General features: G+C 42.3%; 1 protein-coding gene across 8 annotated transcripts in view; it reads right to left on the bottom strand.

Annotated features, from left to right (window-relative positions):
• Positions 1-19,915, bottom strand: part of LOC129863599 (ubiquitin carboxyl-terminal hydrolase 20-like) — a 40,308-nt gene extending 20,393 nt beyond the window's left edge. For 2 of the 8 annotated variants that reach the window (XR_008760982.1, XM_055935689.1), the window contains exons 1-16: positions 19,748-19,908; positions 16,389-16,485; positions 16,113-16,166; positions 15,859-15,921; positions 15,580-15,750; positions 15,103-15,211; positions 14,444-14,513; positions 14,108-14,221; positions 13,809-13,908; positions 12,702-13,200; positions 12,381-12,533; positions 12,099-12,211; positions 11,635-11,807; positions 10,844-10,938; positions 10,691-10,724; positions 10,531-10,576 (exon numbers count right to left, since the gene is read on the bottom strand). Coding sequence is in view for 7 of the 8 variants with exons in the window: in XM_055935689.1 (XP_055791664.1) it covers positions 10,531-10,576; positions 10,691-10,724; positions 10,844-10,938; positions 11,635-11,807; positions 12,099-12,211; positions 12,381-12,533; positions 12,702-13,200; positions 13,809-13,908; positions 14,108-14,221; positions 14,444-14,513; positions 15,103-15,211; positions 15,580-15,750; positions 15,859-15,921; positions 16,113-16,166; positions 16,389-16,469 (1,875 nt within the window). In the remaining variant the exon portion in view is untranslated. Of the gene's footprint in view, positions 1-10,530; positions 10,577-10,690; positions 10,725-10,843; positions 10,939-11,634; positions 11,808-12,098; positions 12,212-12,380; positions 12,534-12,701; positions 13,201-13,808; positions 13,909-14,107; positions 14,222-14,443; positions 14,514-15,102; positions 15,212-15,579; positions 15,751-15,858; positions 15,922-16,112; positions 16,167-16,388; positions 16,486-19,747 lie in introns of those variants that run through there. The other 6 variants (XM_055935694.1, XM_055935693.1, XM_055935691.1 and 3 more) reach the window with 6 other exon arrangements.
• Between the last annotated feature and the right edge of the window lie 779 nt (positions 19,916-20,694).

Genomic DNA, 20,694 nt, shown 5'->3' on the forward strand with positions numbered 1-20,694 from the left:
ACGGAAGCCTATTTCACTTTCTCAAAATCCCCAGAATGAATCGCAGATTAAATTAATTACAAATTTCTTGAATTTACGTTTTGGCCGAGGATGTTAATTGCGCAATTTTACTTTAACTAGGGTGTTTGGTGCAGTATTTCTCCAGTAAAAAAAAATTGCAATGTATTGTCTTTGTAAACAAAGTCGGAACTGCTGGGCAGGTCTGTCTCACTGTCTATGGTATTGGATCGAGAGCAACCACAGCAGCTGTTCACCTCATGTTAGTGGGCAAATGGACATTGTTAAATCAAAACCCAACCTTATTTTACCCGTTGTGGCGCACAGATGTTCCAAACTCCGTTGTAGACCAGACTGACCAAAATGATTCTGTTTACGCTTTGTAGTAAAATTTGACACTAGAATAACGGTTCCTGACTCATATCGATGCCATGAAGGGATTTGTTGCTTTTTAAAGGCAGCATCTCTTTAAGTTGATATTCAATAGTGGTGGACCGGCAGCAATCTTTGTGGTAGTAATTGGAAGTTTAAATTTCAATTCTATTTAAAATGTCAATTGTGTACCAGCAATTAAAAAAAAAAACTTTTTACCCCTTTTTCCCCCCCAATTTTGTGGTATCCAATTGGTAGCTACAGTCTTGTCTCGTTGCTGCAACTCCCATACGGACTCAGGAGAGGCGAAGGTCGAGAGCCATGCGTCCCCCGAAACACAACTCAACCAAGCCGCACTGCTTGCCTGCTTAACCCAAAAGCAGAGGAAACACCATACACCTGGCGACCGTGTCAGTGTGCATGTGCCCGGCCCGCCACAGGAATCGCTAGAGCGCGATGGGACACGAACATCCCTGTCGGTCAAACCCTCCCCTAACGACGCTCGGGCCAATTGTGCGCCGCCCCATGGGTCTCCCGGTCGCAGCCGGCTACGACAGAGCCTGGACTAGAACCAGGATCTCTAGTGGCACAGTTAGCAACTGCGATGCAGTGCCTTAGACCACCGCGCCACCCTACTGAATTATATTTCTATGATTGAAATTACATCCACCCTGTATTCAAGAGTATGCTGTGTCTCAACCGATGGCGGGCACAAGACATACACTTCACATGATGTAAATTAGGGTCTAAATTACAAAATATGCAAAAATTAAAGAATTTATGCATTTTTTGACAATTGATGTTAAAGGTTAAAAAATGTAATCATTTGTATTAACCGACACTACAGACTGGGGTCATTTTGATATACTGTATAAAAATCTGCTAATGGTATAGAAAGTCTGCCAATGGTATAAATACTTAACAGAACTGCAATACAGAACTCTACACAGAGAGCTGTAACAGTGTGTATTCCCCGATAAGTAGTTATTCAGGGAAAATCCATTGTTTCACGTCAGATGGCGTCACTCCTACATGACGCTCGTCACTCAACCGATCAATCTTGTAGGACGTGGAACTCATCATGAAGTTGTACGGCACCAAAGTTATGGGACTGTCCTCAGAAATCAGCATCTATCTGACAGACATATGGCACTGTGCCTCGCTACTTTGTAACATTTGGCCAATGCGATAACGTCGCAGAGACCAGTCAACTGTGCTGTAGAAGTCAGCGCACTATCACGGCAGAACAGATATCATGAAAACGAATTCATGCATAGCTAGAACTTCACTAAACTAGCTAGAGGGAGTATTCAGAATTGAGTGTGTGAACTGGCATTGTTAGCATCCCTGCCTTTCCTTCCACATGGATTGATTTGAGACTGGTTCAGCCAGCAAGAAGACACTAGCAAGCAAATTTTCATGCACATTTTGAATTTAATAAATATTGATTCCAACCACCACAAAACACCTTAGCTAGATGAAGAGTTAGGTAGTGAAGACTTTTTCATGACAAATGTTTATAACTTCTTATGGCTGGGGGCAGTATTGAGTAGCTTGGATGAGTAAGGTGGCCAGAGTAAACTGCCTGCTACTCGGTCCCAGAAGCTAAGATATGCATAGTATTAGTAGATTTGGATAGAAAACACTCTGAAGTTTCTAAAACTGTTTGAATGATGTCTGTGAGTATAAATGACCTGAGAAAAAATCTAACCAGGAAGTGGGAAATCTGAGGTTAGTAGTTTTTCAACTCATCGCCTATCGAATATACAGTGGGATATTGGTCATATTTCACTTCCTAAGGCTTCCACTAGATGTCAACAGTCTTTAGAACCTTTTTTGATGCTTCTACTGTGAAGGAGGGGGTAATGAGGGCTCTTTGAGTCAGGGGTCTGGCAGAGTACAATGAGCTGACCATGCGCGTTCACGTGATAGTTAGCTTGCGTTCCATTGCGTTTCTGCAGACAAAGGAATTCTCCGGTTGAAACATTATTGAAGATTTATGAAAAAAACATCCTAAAGATTGATTCTATACATCGTTTGACATGTTTCTACGGACTGTAACGGAACTTTTTGACGTTTCGTCTGCTCGTGCGTGATGAATTTGGATTACTGGGCTAAGCGCGTGAACAAAAAGGAGGTATTTGGAAATAAATTATGCACTTTATCGAACAAATCAAACATTTATTGTGGAACTGGGATTCCTGGTAGTGAATTCTGATGGAGATCAACAAAGGTAAGTGAAAATTTATAGTACTATTTCTGACTTTGTTGACTCCACAACATGGCGGATATCTGTATGGCTTGATTTGTTGTCTGAGCGCTGTACTCATTTTATTGCATGGTGTGCTTTTTCGGTAAAGCTTTTTTTTAAATCTGACACAGCGGTTCCATTAAGGAGAAGTTTATCTATAATTCCATGCATAATAGTTGTATCTTTTATCAATGTTTATTATGAGTATTTCTGTAAATTGATGTGGCTCTCTGCAAAATCACCGGATGTTTTGGAACTACTGAACGTAACGCGCCAATGTAAACTCAGATTTTTGGATATAAATATGAACTTTATCGAACAAAACATACATGGATTGCGTAACATGAAGTCCTACGAGTGTCATCTGATGAAGATCAAAGGTTAGTGATTAATTTTATCTATATTTCTGCTTTTTGTGAATCCTCTCTTTGGCTGGAAAAATGGCTGTGTTTTTCTGTGACTAGGTGCTGACCTAACATAATCGTTTGGGGTGCTTTCGTCGTAAAGCCTTTTTGAAATCGGACACTGTGGTGGGATTAACAACACGTTTATCTTTAAAATGGTGTAGAATACTTCTATGTTTGAGGAATTTTAATTATGATATTTTGAATTTGGCGTTAACGGGATCCCAGCCATAAGAAGTTTTAAGGTAAGAATTACTCTTTTGAGGATGTCCTGATACGACCCATACCAGCTCACTGTCTGTCAACTGATTTAACTTGTAATATATGCTGGCACCTTTCCTGTTTCAAATTTGTTACGGGGAACGTATATATTTCCCAAATTGACCTTCTCCTGTAACATACAGTATATATATATATATATATATATATATATATATATGTAACACATGTAAGCCCTTTACTATTCCAGTTATTTCAGTGGATGATGTCACCTTGGTAACATTTTCGAATGTAAGGACAACATATTGTAGCCAAACTTATTTTTTATCCATCTCATGAGTGTTTGCGTGTGTCTCATGAGTGTTTGCGAGTTATCAGACAGATCAGTGCATACGGTCATTGCGCTATCTGATGTGAGACAATGAAAAAATATTTATTTGAATGTAGATTTCTCTGGAGACAATATTAACTTATACATATCATCAGAGGGGACCTGTTGCAGCATGAGTACGTCTGTGTACAAAATCTGAATTACCTTATACAGTGGGGAGAACAAGTATTTGATACACTGCCAATTTTGCAGGTTTTCCTACTTACAAAGCATGTAGAGGTCTGTAATTTTTATCATAGGTACGCTTCAACTGTGAGAGACGTAATCTAAAACAAAAATCCAGAAAATCACATTGTATGATTTTTAAGTAATTAATTTGCATTTTATTGCATGACATAAGTATTTGATCACCTACCAACCAGTAAGAATTCCGGCTCTCACAGACCTTTTCTTTAAGAAGCCCTCCTGTTCTCCACTCGTTACCTGTATAAAAGACACCTGTCCACACACTCAATCAAACAGACTCCAACCTCTCCACAATGGCCAAGACCAGAGAGCTGTGTAAGGACATCAGGGATAAAATTGTAGACCTGCACAAGGTTGGGATGGGCTACAGGACAATAGGCAAGCAGCTTGGTGAGAAGGCAACAACTGTTGGCGCAATTATTAGAAAATGGAAGAAGTTCAAGATGACGGTCAATCACCCTCGGTCTGGGGCTCCATGCAAGATCTCACCTCGTGGGGCATCAATGATCATGAGGAAGGTGAGGGATCAGCCCAGAACTACACGGCAGGACATGGTCAATGACCTGAAGAGAGCTGGGACCACAGTCTCAAAGAAAACCATTAGTAACACACTACGCCGTCATGGATTAAAATCCTGCAGCGCACGCAAGGTCCCCCTGCTCAAGCCAGCGCATGTCCAGGCCCGTCTGAAGTTTGCCAATGACCATCTGGATGATCCAGAGGAGGAATGGGAGAAGTTCATGTGGTCTGATGAGACAAAAATAGAGCTTTTTGGTCTAAACTCCACTCTCCGTGTTTGGAGGAAGAAGAAGGATGAGTACAACCCCAAGAACACCATCCCAACCATGAAGCATGGAGGTGGAAACATCATTCTTTGGGGATGCTTTTCTGCAAAGGGGACAGGACGACTGCACCGTATTGAGGGGAGGATGGATGGGGCAATGTATCGCGAGATCTTGGCCAACAACCTCCTTCCCTCAGTAAGAGCATTGAAGATGGGTCGTGGCTGGGTCTTCCAGCATGACAACGACCCGAAACACACAGCCAGGGCAACTAAGGAGTGGCTCCGTAAGAAGCATCTCAAGGTCCTGGAGTGGCCTAGCCAGTCTCCAGACCTGAACCCAATAGAACATCTTTGTAGGGAGCTGAAAGTCCGTATTGCCCAGCGACAGCCCCGAAACCTGAAGGATCTGGAGAAGGTCTGTATGGAGGAGTGGGCCAAAATCCCTGCTGCAGTGTGTGCAAACCTGGTCAAGAACTACAGGAAACATATGATCTCTGTAACTGCAAACAAAGGTTTCTGTACCAAATATTAAGTTCTGCTTTTCTGATGTATCAAATACTTATGTCATGCATAAAATGCAAATTATTTACTTAAAAATCATACAATGTGATTTTCTGGATTTTTGTTTTAGATTCCGTCTCTCACAGTTGAAGTGTACCTATGATAGAAATTACATACCTCTACATGCTTTGTAAGTAGGAAAACCTGCAAAATCGGCAGTGTATCAAATACTTGTTCTCCCCACTGTATATACACAGCGCATTCGGAAAGTATTCCAACCCCTTGACTTTTTCCCACTTTGTTACGTTACAGCCTTATTCTAAAATGTATTAAATTGTTATTTCCTCATCAATCTACACATAATACGCGATAATGACAAAGCAAAAACAGGTTTAGAAATGTTTACAAATTTATAAAAATACGAAAAACAGAAATTCAGTATTCAGACCCTTGTTATGAGACTCGAAATTGAGCTCTGGTGCATCCTGTTTCCATTGATAATCCTTGATGTTTCTACAACTGTATTGGTGTCCACCGGTGGTAAATTCAGTTGATTGGACATGATTTTGGAAAGGCACACAGACTGAGCAATTGGGGGAGATGGGCCTTGGTCAGGGAGGTGACCAAGAACCCGAGAGTCACTGATTGGAGCTCCAGAGTTCCTCTGTGGAGATGGGAGAACTTTTCAGAAGAACCACCATCTCTGCAGCACTCCACCAATAAAGCCTTTATGGTAGAGTGGCCAGACGGAAGCCACTCTTTAGTAAAAGGCACATGACAGCCCGCTTGAATTTTGCAAGGAAAGGATGAACGGAGCAAAGTACAGAGAGATCCTTGATCAAAACCTGCTTCAGAGCACTCAGGACCTCAGACTGGGGTGAAGGTTCACCTTCCAACAAGACAATGACCGTAAGCACACAGCCAAGACAAAGCAGAAGTGGCTTCGGGACAAGTCTCTGAATGTCCTTGAGTGGCCCAGCCAGTAGCTGTGCAGCGACACTCCCCATCCAAACTGATAGAGCTTGAGAAAATCTGCAGAGAAGAATGGGAGGAACTCCCCAAATACAGGTGTGCCAAGCTTGTAGCTTCATACCCAAGAAGACTCAATGCTGTAATCGCTGCCAAAGGTGCTTCAACAAAGTACTGAGTAAAGGGTCTGAATACTTATGTAAATGTGATTTCATTTATTAACAAACTGGTTTTTACTCTGTCATTATGAGGTATTGTGTGTAGATTGATGAGGGGGAAAACTATTTAATCAATTTTAGAATAAGGCTGTAACGTATTTTGTTTTTGAAAAAGTCATGGGGTCTGAATACTTTCCGAATGCACTGCTTAGTTGCAGTCAAAACAGCTGCCAAGTGTCAGTGGTATGAATTATTGGTAGAACTGTAATACAGAAACCAGCTACCCTCAATGTATACATGTAGAAGAAAAATCATATAATATGATATATTTGCAACGTATGACATTTTGGGTGCGATTACATTTGGTTTGAAGTGAATGAGGATTCGGGCTTTTTGAAGCATCCTGCCATAGGCCCTGCCACCAGTGATGCCAACTTAGCAATTTTGTTGCTAGATTTAGCAACTTTTCAGACTACCCTGGCAACTTTTTTCTCAAACAGCACCTAGCAACAAATTTAGCTACTTAAAAAAATGTATTTGGAACTTTTAGCAACTTTTGAAAAGTGACTCAAATGCTAAAATGCACGCATTTTCCCTCTAAATGACACAAAAACGATTTTCTCTGTCACACACTCAGTCACAACACACGTGCCTGGCTGCAAAAGTGCATTGTGAGTGATGTCAGCAGCAGGCGCTCAGCTCGTGCACAGGCAGCAGCAGGCCTGCAGCAATTTCAGCAAATTGCAAATTATTGTTGGCTGACTCCAGCAGCAGTAGTATGCGTTCGACGAGACAAACCCAAGGAATATAGTTGGTCACGAATGTTTGATCTTGAACAGAACTTACAACATCAATCAACATGTCTCAATCAAAATTGTACAGCCAGGAGTACAAAAAAGTGGGAGTCTGTACCTGAATTTAAAGGGTGGCTGAAGCCAGTAATTGGGGATGATTGTCGGGCATACTGTGCGTACTGCAAATCAGATATGCTTGCAAAAATGTATGACATCAAAAAACATTGTGCTACAGCAAAGCATATAAATACATCAAAACCGTACAACCCCGCAACGCAGTCTACATTACCACAGTTGGTTAAGAATGTGGATAACTGCAAAAGCGCAGAAGCTACTATGGCAATGGCCATTGAGGAGCATTGTTCGCTGCTAGCATGCGACCATTTAGGTATGGCTTGCAAAGCTGCCTTTCCAGATTCTGTGGCAGCAACAAACTTGCAAGTGCACAGAAATGATTAGGGGAGTACTGGCTCTTTATTTTATCAAAAGGGTAACATCAGATGCGGGGGATGAGAAATTCAGTCTCCTTTTGGATGAGTCCACTTATGTCAGTGTCTTGAAATACCTGGGTGTGGTGATTCGGTATTTCAGTGCTAAAAAAGAACCGTTGTGTCCACATTTCTCCGGCTGGTTGAATTGGAGGGGGACGATGCCAGATCAATAGCAAAGGCGGTAGTTGAGTTTCTTGAGAAGTGTAACCTTAAAAAAGAGAATCTTCAGGGTATTGGCACTGATAATGCGTCCGTGATGACTTGGGTGCACAAGATTTTAAAGGAAAAATGTGCATTGCCCAAATGTCCTGTGTGTGCCATTCTGTACAGTTGGCTGTCAGTGCAGCATCCAAAGAAACCATCCCTAGGAGTGTTGAGTACTTAATCAGGGAAACCTACAACTGGTTTTCGATTTCCCCAAAACGGTGCGAGGCGTACAAAGCAGTGTATGCCACAATTAATTGTGTCCAGAAATCCCTGCAGATCACCAAAGTGTGTGCCACACGTTGGCTATCGATTGACCCTGCGGGAAGAACTGAAACTCCGCTTTGAGTTGACCAAGGCCAGTGAGCATTGCTACATGGTGGATGTGCTCCACGCCATGTACATGGACAAGACTAACTATGTCTACCTGACATTCTTGAAATCAATCCTGTCTGACGTACAAGTTGCAGTGAAGTCATTTGAGGGAGAGCAAACAGATCCTGTCAAGCTTTAGAACAATCTGGTACAACTCTTAATATCAATTTGCAGCAGAGTAGTCAACCCTAAGGCAAAAATGTAGGTCCTGAAGAATGCCATTGATGGACATCTCTGTCCATCACTATTCCTTGGGTACCTTTTCGAGAGCACGTTGTACCAACTCAGTCTTACGCCAGAGGACAAATAGGCCATATGGAGACGGTGCATCAACTACATTGTTGCTTTAAGCAAGGAGCTGCAAGCAAAGCTCCCAGACAACCTAGAAGCCTTGCGAAACATGGCCTTGTTCAGTGTTAAGGAAACGCTAAAGCACAATAAAGGCTCCACCGAAATTATTTAAGTACCTGAGCTACTGGGGTACCAGCACCAAACAATTGATCAAATTGTTTCCCAATGAAGAAACATCCATCTGCTTAGATGGGACTCAACTGAAAATACAGTCGAGTTTTGGAGTGAAGTGAATAACTACACGGACTCTTCCGGGTCAAATCCATTTGAAGAACTGTGCAAAGCTGCGCTCACTGCCCTCTCCTTGCCACACTTAAATGCGGAGGTTGAATGGCTGTTCAGCCAAATGAATGTGTTCAAGTTAAAGTTAAGAAATAGAATGTCACTGCACACTCTCAAGTCCATACTCCTGGTGCGGTATGGGCTGAAGCTGGCTGGTGATACCTGTTACCAGCATAAACTACCAAGTGAAGTTTTGCAGCAGTTTGGAACAACAGCAGCATACAGCTTTAAGGTCACTCCATCCTCTTCTGCTGGTTCCAGCTCCGTGACAATGCAGTTGGAAAGTGAAGATGAAGTGGATTTCCTTGCCAATCTATGATTCATCATATTTACAGTATGTATGCAAGGAGTGGACTTTCTGGAACTGGCGGAGACACACAGCTGATGGTGGCAGTGTGCACTGCAGTGTGAGCGAGAACAGTGGCAATATCTGGAGGAAACCAGTGTGCAGCTAGCCAGCCAAGCAGCACAACAACCTGGAGAGAGATACCTAGCGCACACATCAGTATTTGAGTTAAGTTGCTTGTTCAATAAGATAGCATATATAGCTTATTAGCTGGTACCTATAATTGTTGATCAGTTAGGAAGCATGTTAACTACCAATGCACTGCTTAAAACAATAATTGTTCAGAATGTGTAGGTTTACTGGTTAAAAAGAAAATAAATAAAATGCAATTGTTCAATCATGTGTAATTGTTCAATAATTCAATGTGTTGCGTTTTAAAAAATCTGATCATAAAAAATGTGTTGTGTTTATATTACTTTTACAAATAAAAAGATGTGATAATAAACAAACAAATCTAAACTAACAAATGTCAAATCATATTTTTCGCCGAGATGGCCAGTCAATTTGAGTAACGTCATTGTGTATTCTACGTAGTTTTACGTTATTACGTAATGACGTCATCACGCAATGACATCACAATGTCATTTAGCAACTTTTAGCAACAAATCAACCTGCCTCTAGCAACTTCCCCTGAAAATTAGTTGGCAACACTGCCTGCCACTCCCAATTGCTGGCTGTGGGGTATATAAATGTTTAAAAACTAAGTCACATTTTTGGTCAAAGTCTCTCAGGATCAATGGATGAATAAATCACTTTTTGTCAATAAAATTAAGTACATTTCATATTTTGGTGTACTGCCTCTGTAAATTAAATGGCAGTCGTTTTAACCACATAAATATGACAAAATGAATATTTACTTAAAAATTCCGCTAATTAAAATGATACCAGAATCAAATTATGGTAAACTAGCTTTTTAGCACTAATGTGGTTTGTACTTTGGAAAAAAGCTGCACATTGTATAAAGGGAAAATGAATATTTCAGTTCTACAGGAAATGCAAATGAAGTAAAATAACAATTACTAAACAATTACTAAAATAACAATCTGTTTTGGTTATTTCTTATTTTAGACAACATTAACTACATGTCTAATGCAGCTTTGATAAGAAATAAGCAGATATTTTGCTTTGATTGTTGCTTTTTTTCAATAGTTTCTTCTGGGATCAAAATGTTGATAATTGATGTATGTAAAATATCTCAGCAGCTTGAGGGTTAAAGTCACTTTCTGACCACTTCTACCATAGGCAAATATGTATGGAAAGTGTTGTTCAAATCAAAAGGGGTGCAGTCAGAAAGTGATTGAAATAAAATGGAACGACCCTATAGATTTCCTGAAAGAAAATTCTTCATAATAAAAATCAAGGAAATGTCACAACTTAGGCATCTTCAATCATTTTGATAAGGTAGTTTTATCTTCTATGCAGGATGTCAAAGTATGATATAATAGAAGCCGTTACCTCAGGTAGCCGAAGTACTTTGCAATATTTTACACCATTTCTCAATCTGGAAGGTAAGTGAAAAAGAATAGAAATGTGTGTTGTAATGGGCTCTGTTTTACCAACTAGACATATTGATCTTATAATGCTAAAATGATCTACAAATTCCACAAATACTTACTTTTTACACCTTTCACAGCTGTACATGTTGTCCCCTGCAAAACAATGAATGAAGAAATTACTGACCATTTATTTAATGTTCTGATTATGAATGGATCATACAGCTGAAATCTAGGCATCTTATTAGACAACAACTTTATCGTGACTAGTTTACCTTTGAGCTCATCAGCGGCGAAGAAGGCGGCGAGGCAGTCCTCCAGTGTGACCATAGGACCCCAAAACCAGCTGGGTATACAGGACACCACAAACCTGCAGAGGGGGGGGGGAGACATGGGGGGAGGGTGAATACATAGTAGGCACAATGTGGCTGTTACATATACTTTCATACTTGTTACAAGATTAATACATAGATGACGTTGGAACTGTGAATAGCCCGCCGGACAGAGAGAGACGGCGCTAACTAGCTACTTCTTTGAGAGTCAACTACAAGTCAGCAGGGGAGGAGGAAGAAGTGAGGCAGAGGCTGGATTCTCCATAATGCTGCTGTGTGAACTTTATGATGTTATGAACCACTGCTATCAATGCAGGCGGCGAGTCTGCATGATCGGAGTCCCCCAACTCTGCTGGGGAAGTCCTGCTCTATCGCACTCACGGTTGTGTATGAAGTTATTGTCCTGTTTATTTGTGTATCCTCGTCCCCAGGCAGGAAGGAAGGGTCTGGTGACAGACTATTACTATTTGTGCCTAGTGGGTCTACTGTGTAAACTGTTTATGTTGTATGTTGTTCTTGTTTTTTAACCGATCCAAACAAGAAGTTCCCTCACGGAAAAATCAAGTTAATATAATCCAGATGTGGCAGATAGAAATTCATTGAATAGAGCTGACATGATTCCTTGTTCTACATGACAGACCGTCATACCTGTTCTACACCACACTCCCAGTCTATCCCCTTCCCCGGCACCCCCAGCCGTCCAGCCCCATCCCCCTACCCCCCAGCTCCCTCACCTGCGTATGGAGTCCATGATGTAGGTGATCCAGCCCTGGGAGCCGTAGACGTCCAGAGACACCGCGGTCTTGGCTGGGAGGTTCTGGTGGATGGAGGAGTGTAGCTTGGCCAGGTCCTCCTTACCTGGGATGGGCAGGGACAGGTCCTGGAAGGTCTCCACTGTGGTCGACACCTATAGGGGGAGAGGAGAGATGAGGAGGGAGAAGAGAGGAGGGGACAGCCAGAGCGAGCGAGAGATGGCCTTAACAATCTAAACAGTGATAATTCAAACAAGCAGAATACATCATATTCATGGATACAGTAGGATCAAGTTTAGGCATAAGAACATGTTGTAAAATGTCTACAAATTGCAACATGTCAACGTTCAATATGCATGTGACAGTTTTGTAAGGTTTCAATAGAAGTGGAGCTGAGTTATGTAAATGGCGCACCCTTGTGCTACGACACATGACACACAGCTCACCCTGTCACAAGTCAGACACTGGACCAGGCTGAGGATTGAGCCGTCGAAGATGTCTGAGATGACGCTGCGGTAGCGAGACTGCTTCTGCTTCCTGGCACCCAGGAACAGCTGGGCTGTGGAGGATTATGGGAAACATAGTTTGTGTATGAGGGGGTAGAGTGTGTGTGTGTGTGTGTGTGAGAGAATGAGCGTACGTGACAGTGTGTATCTGTGTGTGTCGGTAGACTGCGTGACAGAATGTGTGTCTGTACGTGTATGTGAATTGACCAGAACCCCCCATACCTTTCTTAAAAGAATATGCGGGCCCTGCAGAGCGGAAGGGGCTGGAGCGAGTGGGGCTGGGGGAGAGTTTAGGATGCAGTTCCTGGACAGTACGGACGGGGCTGCAGGGGCGAGACTGGGGGCGCTTCTGCATCGATGCCTCATTGTCTGGCTCTAGGTAGAGGTGGGTAGGAGAGGAAGAGGAGGCTTTTAGAGATTACTCACACATCACTATAACATGTCTCTCCACACACAGAGACACACACACGTATACATAGTTGCTCGCGCACACACTTAAATATATATTTTTATGTTCTACTTCCACCATTAACAGGCCCCTACCTGGAGTGCTGTTGCTCTGCGTCTGCCCCTGTGTCTGACTCGGGCCCTGTGGCCTAGGGCTAGGGGGGGTCCCCTCCTCCTCCTCCGCTCCCCTCTCCAGACCACCCTCTTTGGCCGCTGTCGTATCCACATCCGCGTCCTCGTCCATCTCCTGGGAGCCCCTGTGGAGGGGCGAGCCCAACACCCTTTTCTCCTTCAGCCTCTCTTTCTCTGAGATGGGCCCCCCTGTGCCTACCCCTCCGCCCGTGCCTGTCCCCCCTCCTCCAACTTTCGGCCCCACCCCACACTCGTCCTGAATGAGCAGCTCGGGCTCCCCCAGCCCCCCTCCCTCCCCCCGGTCGCTGCTGGCGCCTGAGTCGCAGGAGAGGAACTCGTCCTCGGAGGGGGAGCGGTCGCCACCATCCCTCCTCTCATCCCCCTCCCCGCCACACACTGCCAGTGGCTCTTTGAGCTCCTCGTGGAGCTGGTCCATCAGACAGCGCAGGAACTCCTGGGTGTCCTACAGTAGAAAACACAGAGGGAGAGTGTGCTGAGCAGTCCTATACACTGAGACGTGTGTGTGTGTGTGTGTGTATAGTGCGGACAGTATTGTATGAATGTTCCCTGCAGCTCCTAGGGACAGACAGAGACAGCCATTGAGACACACAGGCTTAACTCAACACCATTTTTAGATCGAGATAAATGGATTTTCCATAATCAAAACCAAACAAGTGAAATACACACAATCCCATTCCAACATCCCAATCAATCCAACATTGATGAACGGACTTCATCTGGTTACTGTGGGTTAGTTAAATAATGACTGCATCCCAAATGGCACCCTAGTCCCTATATACTGCACTGCTATGGCCTTGGTCAAAAGTAGTGCACTACATAGAGACTAGGGTGTCATTTGGGGGGGACACCATTTCATCGTCTTGGCACCAAACTTCAAGATGCCAATCAGCTACACAACAATCAATCAACCAATCCAATTTCATTGTCCCCAAAGGGAAATTTAATTTAAGGTAACAGGGGTGATTTGGGGGGGGATGAGAGGGGACATAGGGAGAGGTGGGTTAGGTCAGGGGTCAGAGAGAGGGGTCGGGGCATTGTTTTGTTCCCTACCTGCTGGGAGCTTGCCCCTACCTGCTGGGCGTAGCCACGGAACATGGGGTTGACCAGCCTGATGCCCTGGGACAGACTGGTGGGGACTACGTAACTGGGCCTGGAGCAGAGAGAATAGAGAGAGAGGAAAGAGAAAGTCTGTTTTTTCTTCTATTACATAAGTCAGACAGTATCTTGCTGCATTCTTGGATATCATCTTATGAATCTCTATTGCAAAAATGTGCACACTGAGAGGTACTCTACAGAGAGAAAAATACTGCAACAGAGATAAGAAATATAGTGTCATGTGTGTATAGTACCGTTTCTTGTGCCAGAGCTCAGAGATCAGTTTCTGGTAGCTTTTGCACAGTGCAGGCTTTTTGTCAGTCCGCACCAGTCCACTGCAGTCCAGGAAGAACTGAGTGAGAGGAGGACTGGAGAGGAGAGAGATTAGAGGAGAAGAAAGAAAGAACTGATCAGTCAATGTTCAAATCTATGAAAACGAATACAATCCCTTCTGCTGAGATGAAGGTACACATGCTCGCTCGCACACTCATTCACACTCAAACATTTCAGTGACAGGTCTCAGAAACATGTCAATCTATCTGCCATAAATCCCCAGACTAATGAGGAAATAAGACAGGAAGTGACCTCACCAATTGGACAGGGCTTGAAGCGCTGCATTCATGTAGCAGGAGTTACCAATATTCTTCATCCCTGTCAAACCTTTGAGAGGATGAGATGTAGGTTTAAAAAAGCTCTAATAACATCATACAGGTATATTTATAACATTAGGACTATATGGTAAGGCCACTCCACTGTGTTTATACCTAACATTTGGAGAACATGCATGACACAGACCCTGTCAGTTAATGATGAACTTCAGTCTATTACCGTTACTTAAAAGGATCTGGTACCTGGTCTGGTACCTATTCTTAGGCTCAAAAACAATTATATTTCTCCTAACCCTGATCATCTGGCTCTCAGATCATTTTGGAAGTCTCTATCCAAATCAGCTTGGCATAATTCACTAAGGAATAGACCTGCAAAGCCTGTCAAAGGATGAAAGAACCAATTCTACAGAGTTCTAGACCTCTAACGGGTGGCCTTTGCCTGATTGATGTTACATTTGTAACATAATATGTTAATTTAAGCTGCAGATCATATTTGATAGCTATGGTTGTGTCATCCATAAAGATAAAAATACAATGATGTAACGCTAAGGGCATCAGTTCAACTGTGGATATGTGGGACTATAGTTTTTACTGTTATTGAATAGATTCCATGACGTTGAGAGAAGGGGGTTTGAGGTTACCTCTGGGTTTGAGCGCATCCTCCTCCGACTCTGACCACTCTTCTTCGGCTACCGCGATAGGGACTGCCTTCAACGGGTGGTGGTGACTCCCTGGTTGATGAACTGCATCCTGCGAAAGTAAGTCATTGTTAAAAACAACAAATAATGACATCAGTCTTTGCCTGTGGAAAGCCAATTACACAATATATTAATAGAACAAAGGCTGCATTTCAGCTCACAAATGTAAATTATGAGCTAATCAAAATTAAACAGAATAGTGTAGTAAAATGTTATATTAAATAAATGCTTTATACATAGCACATAATACAGTAATCATGAATAGTTTATTAATGTTTACTAATGAAAGATATGAAGGCGTTAACCATATTTGATATAGGGCCCATCCCAAATAGCGCCCTATTCCCAAAGAGGGGAGTACTTTTGACCAGAGCCCAAATGGCACGTAAACATAGTATAGTTGACTATAATTCAGCTGACCTTTGTGCGATGGCGTACCTGGTGTTCCTTAGCTTTACAGTGGTGGGGAATGTGTGTGGCAGACATTGCAGGTACGACTGCAGGCCTCTGCTCCAGAAACACCTCCCTCTCACACACATAGCACCAGATCCTGAAAGTGGTCAGGTTCACCGTCAGGTTGTGTTTATTTGCCTTGGGGGATGAGCACACACACACTAAGCTTTGGAAAACGTTGTTGCATGCATTCTAGAAATGGCATCTCTCACTACCCAAGGAAAAAAAGCTCTGCGAAAAACTCACCTGTGCATGTAGGGTGCTGTGATCTGAAAAGGTTTCTCCACAGCCAACATATTGACACTCGCTCTGACCAAGAGTAATAAAGTAATACATTACAAAATAAACATCTATGGGGTAAAAACAAAATATATATAATCTATCTGAAAGAGTGTTATAAAAGTGTCATAATAACACATCCTGAGAATTATGTCATGGCCTTTGAATCTATCTCAAAATATTTTGAGGAAAAACAGACCCACAGATAACCCGTTGTTTACCTGCAGACAGGCCCAGAGGTTGGGACCTCCCACTCCACATGACTGGCAGGACCCCTTCAGAACAGGACAGAAAACAAACAGTACAGCACCATCTCCTATGTGATTCTGTCAGACCACCAGAATGTCTTCAAAAAATGTTGACATTTTGCAAAGGCAAATCTAGAAGATGTGACTCAAAACTAAAAGACACGCATCACTCGTCACAAATTGCATCCATTCCATACATATTCCAGAAGCTTGACGCAACAAATCTCTCTTGAAACCATTCATGCTCACCTTGGATTTCTGCAGAAGCTCCTCCTTGGTTACCTCCCCGATGGAATTCAGGTGGGGACAAATGTCCCCCTGGTCACTCATGTTAATTAAACTTCTTCTAAAGATCAAATAATAAACAAAAAGGTATTAATCCATGACATTTTGTATGGGCAGGTAAAACATGAAATGGAAGCAAGCTGACAGAGTCAAAGGCTACAAGCAGTTACACTTCAATCAAGGTGTGTGTCTGCTATTACAAAATGTATGGAGAATTCATGATTGGAGGGAATTCAGCTAACAATGAAGCTCTTTGATTTAGCTAGCCGGCTACTCTACTCACTCAAACAAAGCTTTGAACTTGAAATCATATGGAACAATGCAACAACTCACTGTTGGGTTGTTCCATATGATTTCATAGCGTTCAGTCAAGAAACCTTCCATACATGTTTGCCCATGGTAGAAGTGGTCAGAAAGTGACTTTTTGGACCTGAATACTAAAACATTCAAGAGATTGAGGTGCTCAAAGTATTAATCACTGGCAAACATATAATTTGAAAGCTTAAGGGTTGTCCAACTATTTTCTGATTGACATTGTAATTCTTTTTTTATATATATTTTTTTTTACTTTTAACGTTCATTTTTGAAATAGTCCAACAAAGATAGGAGGTACATACATCGGAGTATGTTCACTTGCAATTAAATATCCATTGTTATAAATTAAACTGACAATCTTCCATAGGTAACCTATTGAAATATTGATAATTGAATAGACATTACCATTCAAGTTTCAAGTTTACATTCAATGGTGGGTGGATGGGTGGCTATCTTTCTCGTAGTAATTGTACGTTTTATTTCAATTTAAATGTTAATGGTGCACCAGCAAAATTGCAGTGGTCTGAAGGGATAGGTCCAATCTATGAATAACATTTCAACGATTGAAATAACACCCACCCTGTATTCAAGAGTATGCTGTGTCTGATGACGTGCACAACACAAACACCTGAGCTGATGTAAAATAGGGCTAAAATACAACATTTGTGAGTAAAAAAAAATGATAATTGATGTCAAAGGTTAAATAAAAAAATATATATATATTTCAAGAAAACATACAATAGTTTGTACACTTTCAAATGATATCAAACTCAACAGTTTGATATTAAACTAAAACTCAACCAGAAAGATATGAAATCCATGTTTTGTTTCCGAGCGAGGAGGTTCTCGCCATCTTAGCTGCTGTACATCTAGCATTTCCCATTATCTTTGCAGGAATTAGTCGTTTAACACAAAACATGGGTTGAATATCTTTCTGAATTTGTTTTTTGTCGAACCACCTGCCACTGGAAACTGACATTTCTAAGATACTTTTTTTAACCGAATCAAGTATAGCCAAGAACATGTTAGATGAAAAATCTATGGCGGCGGTTCGTATGGGGCTTTCCTGTAATGGACACCAAATATCTTTGTTTATCCAATGCTGTATATGAACCCTGGGATTGTAGATGCTATGTATTGGCCAGTGAGAGGCTTTGAAGCCACCGGTCGTCCATTATGCCACTTCCAAGTAGGAGCAGTCCTCCATAGAAATTAATGGAATTAATGGAACAGTATTTCAATTAAATGTTTAGGACAAAATGACATGTATTTATGTAACATTAGTAATCTAAAAAAATTACACTTGTAAGGATAATGTTTATATATTTTTTTTTTAGTTTTTAGCTAGTGTAACTGATGTGAAATGGCTATCAAGTTAGCGGTGGTGCGCGCTAATAACCTTTCAGTCAGTGACGTCACTTGCTCTGAGACCTTGAAGTAGTTGTTCCCCTTGCTCTGCAAGGGCCGTGGCTTTTGTGGAGCGATGGGTAACGATGCTTCGTGGGTGACTGTTGTTGATGTGTGCAGAGGGTCCCTGGTTCGCGCCCGGGTCGGGCGAGGGGACGGACTAAAGTTAAACTGTTACATTGGTGCCGTGACCTGGATCACTGGTTGCTGCGGAAAGGGAGGTGAGCGTAACCGATGTGAAATGGCTATCAAGTTGGCGGTGGTGCGCGCTAATAGCCTTTCAGTCAGTGACGTCACTTGCTCTGAGACCTTGAAGTAGTGGTTCCCCTTGCTCTGCAAGGGCTGCGGCTTTTGTGGAGCGATGGGTAACGATGCTTCGTGGGTGACTGTTGTTGATGTGTGCAGAGGGTCCCTGGTTCGAGTCGGGGCGAGGGGACGGACTAAAGTTAAACTGTTACACTGACATAATATAATTTAAAAGTATGTATTAAGGTGTCTGTAATATAATACATTTGGCAAAAAACAGATGTAGACATTAATAAGTGCATTGCTATAGCTTCCAAAATATTGTTTTATGACGGTGAGGGTGTGCCAAGCTGAAGGCACGGTGGATTCAACCCATCGCCCCCTATTAGTCATCTAGTGTGTGTGTGTGTGTGTGTGTGTGTGTGTGTGTGTGTGTGTGTGTGTATATATATCTATAAAATTGGTTTATGTCACATTATCTGGCATACAATTTGCCCGTTCATATTGCTAAAGATGTTTAGGGTTCCCACATGGCCATATTACCTCGGTTGTTTACGACAACAGACGGAAGACAGTTGGCCTGTGCTAATTAGTTATCTGCGTCTCCGAACACCTGTGTGTAAACAGAAGACGGACGCCACAACAATGATGTCGCTGAAAAAATACTATTGGCAGCAACTGTGTTAAAACAGTATACATTAAGTGTATATTTTGCATTTGTGAAATTATTTTGATGTAATATGAAAATAGTGTCCATTATGTTTCTAGAACCGTACGGTAATTAGCACTTGAGAATCGATTCACGGAGGAGTATTTGACTGCCAGCCAATTCGCTTTATGAAAGGTCCTTGGACTATAAGGAGTAAAGTCAGCCTCCTTTAGTCCATTATTGGGCTAGTGTACAATCTGTAGCTACCAAAATGGGTCAACTTTGAGCATCTCTAACTCATGAATGTTTTGGCATTCCGGTCCAAAAAGTCACTTTCTGACCACTATTACCATGGCCGGGCAAACATGCATGAAAAAGATTTTGTTCAAATCACAACGGGTGAAGTCAGAAAGTGATTCAAGTCATAGAACGTCAACCCTGTAGCTAACTGCCTGACATTCCTTACGCATTCTAGAAATGGATGATCAATTAATTCATCATCTAGCTACCGCATATCAGCCAACATAGGCATATTGTTTCAGAATGAAATCAAAGACGAGACAACATTTTTCTGCACTTTGGTTTGGCCACAGAGCCACCGAAATAACAGCTCTGTTGCAAACTTGAAGGCCCTGTTTCCCTCTCCAGACTAGCATCAGACATTAAGGATGACAACAAATACATGCTTTGCCGGAATTATATTTACCAACACCAGGCGATGTCAGAACAGTTCATTTACGGGAAAACTTCCGTTAAAGATAGGCAAACAGTAAGTTAACGTCTAACTAGTGATTGTGCTGCTGGTGCTGCCGTCGTACAGATTGGTTTTACGTCAGTGTTGTTATGCACAATGTCAGCAGAACAGGAACTATGGGGGGTGATAAGGGACATAAGCCTAAGCAACGGCACCACCTGCCATGACATGTTACCAACGCCTTACAGGCTGACTACACCGCTCGCATTGCGTTCGTTGCAAAATAAATTTAGAAATCTATTGCTCCCACACTCCTCGCGCACGCCAATGAATGTCTGTGTTGCCAAGCGCTAAAATAAAAGTCAGTTCTATTTGTGACGCAGATCGCGCTGCAAGTCCTGCCTCTCCCGTCTCCTCATTGGTTTATAGAAGCAGGTACCCACGTGCCATCTCCTCATTGGTTATACCCATGTGGGTGACTAAAAGACGAACAAGGTTGGTGGCATTAATGCACCTAATTTATGAAAGTTGCCAATTGCAATATAAAGTCCAGAGAAGAAAAAGCCTAGGAGAGATGACTAGAAACGATTCGGTTGACCGTTTTATGATTAGATTAATTGTCGTAGTAGAGAACCTTGTGCATTTCAGTATAAAATAAGAACTCAATGTTTATATCCCTGGACAAATTAGTTAGTAACAGCAAGCTAGCTAAATAGGGCAAATTAGCTAGCAAGTGCAAGCTAGCTAGCTAAATTGACATAACTGTTTAATGCTTTTTGACCTGTCCCCAAATTAATGTAATTGGTTCAGAGTTTGTTTTGATATTTTAACCTGCGTGTCGTGATCACGTTTGGTGTGTGGGGACAAAATAAATGTATGCACGATGGCACATGCACGCAACCGGTTTGGGTTCCGTGTTACACTGCTGGTCCCAGCCCAACAACGCGATCAAAACCACC

The sequence above is a fragment of the Salvelinus fontinalis genome, chromosome 10, assembly GCF_029448725.1.
Source record: "Salvelinus fontinalis isolate EN_2023a chromosome 10, ASM2944872v1, whole genome shotgun sequence".
Taxonomy (NCBI): domain Eukaryota; kingdom Metazoa; phylum Chordata; class Actinopteri; order Salmoniformes; family Salmonidae; genus Salvelinus; species Salvelinus fontinalis.